Raw genomic sequence first — 5,298 nt, 5'->3', positions numbered from 1 at the left:
CTAGCTGGTTACCAGGTTACTAGCTGGTTACCAGGTTACTAGCTGGTTACCAGGTTACTAGCTGGTTACCAGGTTACTAGCTGGTTACCAGGTTACTAGCTGGTTACCAGGTTACTAGCTGGTTACCAGGTTACTAGCTGGTTACCAGGTTACTAGCTGGTTACCAGGTTACTAGCTGGTTACCAGGTTACTAGCTGGTTACCAGGTTACTAGCTGGTTACCAGGTTACTAGCTGGTTACCAGGTTACTAGCTGGTTACCAGGTTACTTGCTGGTTACCAGGTTACTAGCTGGTTACCAGGTTACTAGCTGGTTACCAGGTTACTAGCTGGTTACCAGGTTACTAGCTGGTTACCAGGTTACTAGCTGGTTACCAGGTTACTAGCTGGTTACCAGGTTACTAGCTGGTTACCAGGTTACTAGCTGGTTACCAGGTTACTAGCTGGTTACCAGGTTACTAGCTGGTTACCAGGTTACTAGCTGGTTACCAGGTTACTAGCTGGTTACCAGGTTACTAGCTGGTTACCAGGTTACTAGCTGGTTACCAGGTTACTAGCTGGTTACCAGGTTACTAGCTGGTTACCAGGTTACTAGCTGGTTACCAGGTTACTAGCTGCAGTTACCAGGTTACTAGCTGCAGTTACCAGGTTACTAGCTGGTTACCAGGTTACTATTTACTTCACAGATCTATCCCCACTGTATCAGGGGAACTAGCCGGTCTCTGCAGACAATGTCCTATCTGAGGACTAGAACTATAGGTCCTGCTCCCCCCGCCCCTGCTAGAACTAACAGTATTACCCACCGTCAGACTGCTCCTCCTCCCCCCACTCTCGTTAAAGGTCATGTAAGAGTTCTCCGAGCAGTGGGTCCGGCGTGTTTTAGCCATGTACGGTAAGCTCCTTACCACTAACTTCAACCTGTTCGTCAGGTTTATCTCGTGTCCCGTTGTGAGGAAGTAGAGGATGAAGTTAACCCAGCCTTGGGACATGTCAAAGAACGACATCAGGATGAGGAGGGTGTCGAACAGGGTGGAGGTGGGTCGCTGGCAGCCTGTTTTTATCAGCCAGAGAGTGACGAGAGTGCCCCAGAGCCGGACCAGGATAAACACAAACGGTATGGCTACTATCTTACCTGTTAGAGTTTTTTTTTTCGTTATGTTTATATCATTTGTTCCAAGTACCCGTTTCATGGCCGTTTCAATTAATTTATCGCCCGTATTTTCACACTGGGTATTGACTCCAGTCATTTTCCAGTACGAGATTTGGGACGGGTTCTACAAACAAACAACACAAACAAACATTTTACCTGTTTTGGCGATTGCGGTTACCAGAGAGGAGGAAGCGAGGTCGTTGCGGTTTTTTAAGTGTTTTACTTTGGTGTAGAGGAGAAAGTAGTAAACGAATACTGCCAGGTACATCGCTGAAAAAAAGTTTTAATAAAAATTAAAAAAAAAAGAAAGATTTTTCAATTTTCATTTATATTATTTGACCAAACTCAAAATTGGGTAGATAGGACCGCTGCCGCGTGTATCTTTTTCCCAAACAAAAGTAAATGATATTAATTTGAATTTACCGTCCGTAAATGCAAATTTACGGACGTTTATAAAAATGTAAAATTTAAAAATTGTTTATTAAAAATTTCTATGTACATAATGTTATACCTTAAGGGAGGTTATTCGAACGGACATTGCGTTAACGGACATAATTTTGAACGGAAATTAAAATGAACGCTCGAAGGAATTCATTTATTGTATTTAATTTAACTACCTTGTCAGACTTTATTTGAACGGACATTAAATGAACACTAGGGCCTCCGATCTGCAGTGTTCAATTAATGTCCGTTCAAATAAAGTCCGATAAGGTATGTATATTGTTGCTAAGGTATAGTCGCCGAGTGGATAGAATTGAAATATCACCTAATTTAGTTTACCGACCTCTCAGGCGGCACTTGAGATAACAGTATCGTAATACAGTTCATAAAAACCAAAACCGAATCTCAAATTACCCATTTCAAGAACTTTTCCATCCCAAAGCATCCAGTTACAGTTAGTTTTACAGTGGCAGACAGGATCATTTGTAATGTTTATCCAGCACCACTTTATGCCTGATGAAAAAAAAATTCAGTGATATAACCGTATAACGTTTGTGCAACCTCAAGGAGATCGAATAAAGAAACCACATATTTCACATATTTCTCTGCTGATAGGTACTTAGGTACAAGGTAGTCCATAATTTCATAATTCATATATGGCTACAAATACAATGAGCATTTTAATGAGCATTAATAATAAGCACAATAATAATTTCGCTGAGAACTGGACTTACCGACAATTTGAGAGCCACCCAGGATGTTTACACAGTAAAGGTACACATTCTCAGCAATAACTCCGGCAGTCATCATAGATAGAATGATGAACCCGCCTCTCACAGCCTCCTTCCTGTTACAATAGTTGGTTAGAGTCGTAATGAGAATCAAAAATTCTTTATTTTCCTGATATAAATGAACTCAGATTCATATTCGCTTGCCTACTTACTAGCATGGTCAGTACTAGGTTACTAGCTGGTTACTAGGTTACTAGCTGGTTACTAGCTTACTAGCTGGTTACTAGCTTACTAGCTGGTTACTAGCTTACTAGCTGGTTACTAGCTTACTAGGTTACTACCTGCATGCTACAAGTATAAACATGTGTTGCGCTAGTCCTGCAGTCCAAATCATCGACACTTGTGCTCCCACCGTTGTGAAGAAAGACTGAAATAGAAGAAAACTACAAGAAAATCATTCAGTTCAATATGTAGAACATTTTGTAACGGAATTGATGGTTCTTAACCAAATAATATTATTTTAACACAGATCAAATTAGTTTATTACTTAGTTGACTAACTCTACTCAATTATTAGTTAGTTGAATAACTAAGCTGCGAAGTATACCTGTATTTTGCAAAGTTCCACTGTTTCTAGTGATTTATTGTTTGTCACAAAAATTATCTCACTCATGAGAGCAGGAAGGGCTACCATAATATCTGAAATTTATTTGGTTACTAGGTTACTATTTGGTTACTAGGTTACTATTTAGTTACTAGGTTATTTTGCTTTCCAACACTTCCAATTTACAAGCAATCAAATCGGGAAGGCAAGTTATCAAATTTGTAAAACTGTTAAAGTAGCTAAGTAGGTAAGTAGTTAAGTGGTACAATTATCAATATTGGCGATGTGACAAAGCTTACCAGCTATAGCCATGATGACGACAATACATCTTGAAGCCGTGCGTACACTTCTCACCAAGAGGAATGAGGCAATGATTACACAAGCTCCGATTACTGAAAGTAAGTGACCATTTTTAGATCAGTTCTATATTTCCAGTCATAACGCTGTAACACATGACATAGTACCACACTACTTTTGATAAGTTGCCACCAGGGACAAAAGGATTTCGCGATTATTTTGGCCAAAAATCGCGATACCGCGAATTTTAACAGACTATACATTAAACTATACATAAAATTTGTCGCAAATAATGGGAAAAATCGCGATTCCGTACATGCCGCAATTTCCTTTTGTCCCTGGTTGCCACATTGTAACAAGATACTAAGGTCTGTATCACTTTCCGCTGAAAGTTCTAGAAGGTGACCAGTTTCTGATTTAGGTATAAATGTTTACTTTTTAGCCGTTTGAGATTTCAAATGTCTGCAATGACAGCTATTTCAATCCAGAAACTTCAGTAAATTACCAGAAATTACCACTTTCCTAGGAAGAAGGAAACAAATATGATAAGCGCTGTAGAGTAGAAGGTTACTACATAATATTAATATTCTGGTACTTGATTACTATAGTTTAAATATATAGTTACTAGGTTACTAGGTTGCTAGAGGTTACTAGGTTGCTAGAGCTCTAGAGGATGTTAGAGGATTTTAGAGGTTGCTAGATGTTTCTAAAGGGTGCTAGACGTTGACAGACTGGATAAAAAGTATTAAAATTTGGTAACTAAATTATTATTTGGTAACTAAGTTATTATTTGGTAACTAGCTGGAAGTTACCTGAACAAGAGGAACACGTGATGATTAGCACAGATCTCAGCGTCTCTTCAACACCAGCCTCACTGTTGTTTTTACTCATATTACTTACTGGTTACTACAGCTGGTTACTTGGTTACTAGCTGGTTACTTGGTTACTATAGGTTACTACATCTGGTTACTAGGTTACTAGCTGGTTACTAGGTAACTAGCTGGTAACTTGGTTACTAGGTTACTAGCTGGTAACTCGGTTACTTGATTACTAGCTGGTTACTACACTAACACTCAGTTATCAAAATATTTGATCGAACAAGCATTTTGAGACCAAGCACACAAAAAACAAAAAGATTTTCGTAAAAAAGCAACAATGATCACACTCTGAGTGACAAAAAGGAAAAAGGAAAAGAATTTACTAATAATCCAGTTCCGCATAACACAACTTACAGTACAGCTTATACAATATACACCAAATCTCGTGAAATTTGATACGCTCTCATGTGATGAAGATAGCGAGTCTTATTTTTACTTGCCGTACAGTTTCATGCATTAGTAATACAGTATATCTTCATCTGTATCAAGGTAACCAAGTAACCAGCTAGTAACCTAGTAAACAGTTACTGAACCTAGTAACTTAGTTACTAGTAACCTAGTTACTAGTAACAAGTTACTAACCTAGTAACTAAATAGTTATTTAGCAGGTCTTCTTTTTACTTGCGTACAGTTTCATGCATTAGTAATACAGTGTATCTGCATCTGTATCAAGGTAAGCAAGTAACCAGCTAGTAACCTAGTAAACAGTTACTGAACCTAGTAACCTAGTTACTAGTAACCTAGTTACTAGTAACCAGTTACTAACCTAGTAACTAAATAGTTATTTCGCAGGTCTTCTTTTTACTTGCCGTATCATAGTTTCATGCATTAGTAATACTGTATATCTTCATCTGTATCAAGGTATCCAAGTAACCAGCTAGTAACCTAGTAACCAGTTACTTACCTGCAGCTAGTTACCAGCTAGTAACCTAGTAATCAGTTACTTAACCAGCTAGTAACCAGCTAGTAACTTAGTAACCAAATACTTAACCAGCTAGTAACCTAGTAACCAGTTACTCAACCAGTTAATAACCTAGTAACCAGATAGTAACCAATTAAATTTAACCAGATGATTACTTAGCAGGCTTTATTTTTTTCGCAAAATGTATACTATTGTGTATCAAACCTGTACACTAAAAGAAAATTGGCCTTTTTCTCGTAACAGTTTATGTTATAGTATTATAATATAAAATATATTGG

General features: G+C 38.1%; 1 protein-coding gene across 1 annotated transcript; it reads right to left on the bottom strand.

The window, feature by feature from the left end:
- Positions 1-644: 644 nt before the first annotated feature.
- Positions 645-4,147, bottom strand: LOC134825310 (G-protein coupled receptor 157-like). The gene is made up of 8 exons (XM_063837479.1): positions 4,033-4,147; positions 3,223-3,315; positions 2,927-3,018; positions 2,662-2,747; positions 2,324-2,436; positions 2,004-2,102; positions 1,305-1,418; positions 645-1,130 (listed from the first exon to the last, which is right to left on the bottom strand). Exons 1-8 carry the CDS (start codon positions 4,109-4,111, stop codon positions 679-681), a joined length of 1,128 nt encoding a protein of 375 aa, XP_063693549.1. The 5' UTR covers positions 4,112-4,147; the 3' UTR covers positions 645-678.
- Between the last annotated feature and the right edge of the window lie 1,151 nt (positions 4,148-5,298).

Source organism: Bolinopsis microptera, chromosome 13, assembly GCF_026151205.1.
Source record: "Bolinopsis microptera isolate Bmic1 chromosome 13, MBARI_Bmic_1.0, whole genome shotgun sequence".
Taxonomy (NCBI): Eukaryota; Metazoa; Ctenophora; class Tentaculata; order Lobata; family Bolinopsidae; genus Bolinopsis; species Bolinopsis microptera.
Note: the sequence above shows the minus strand (reverse complement) of the source record. Positions and strands in the feature narration are given on the sequence as shown.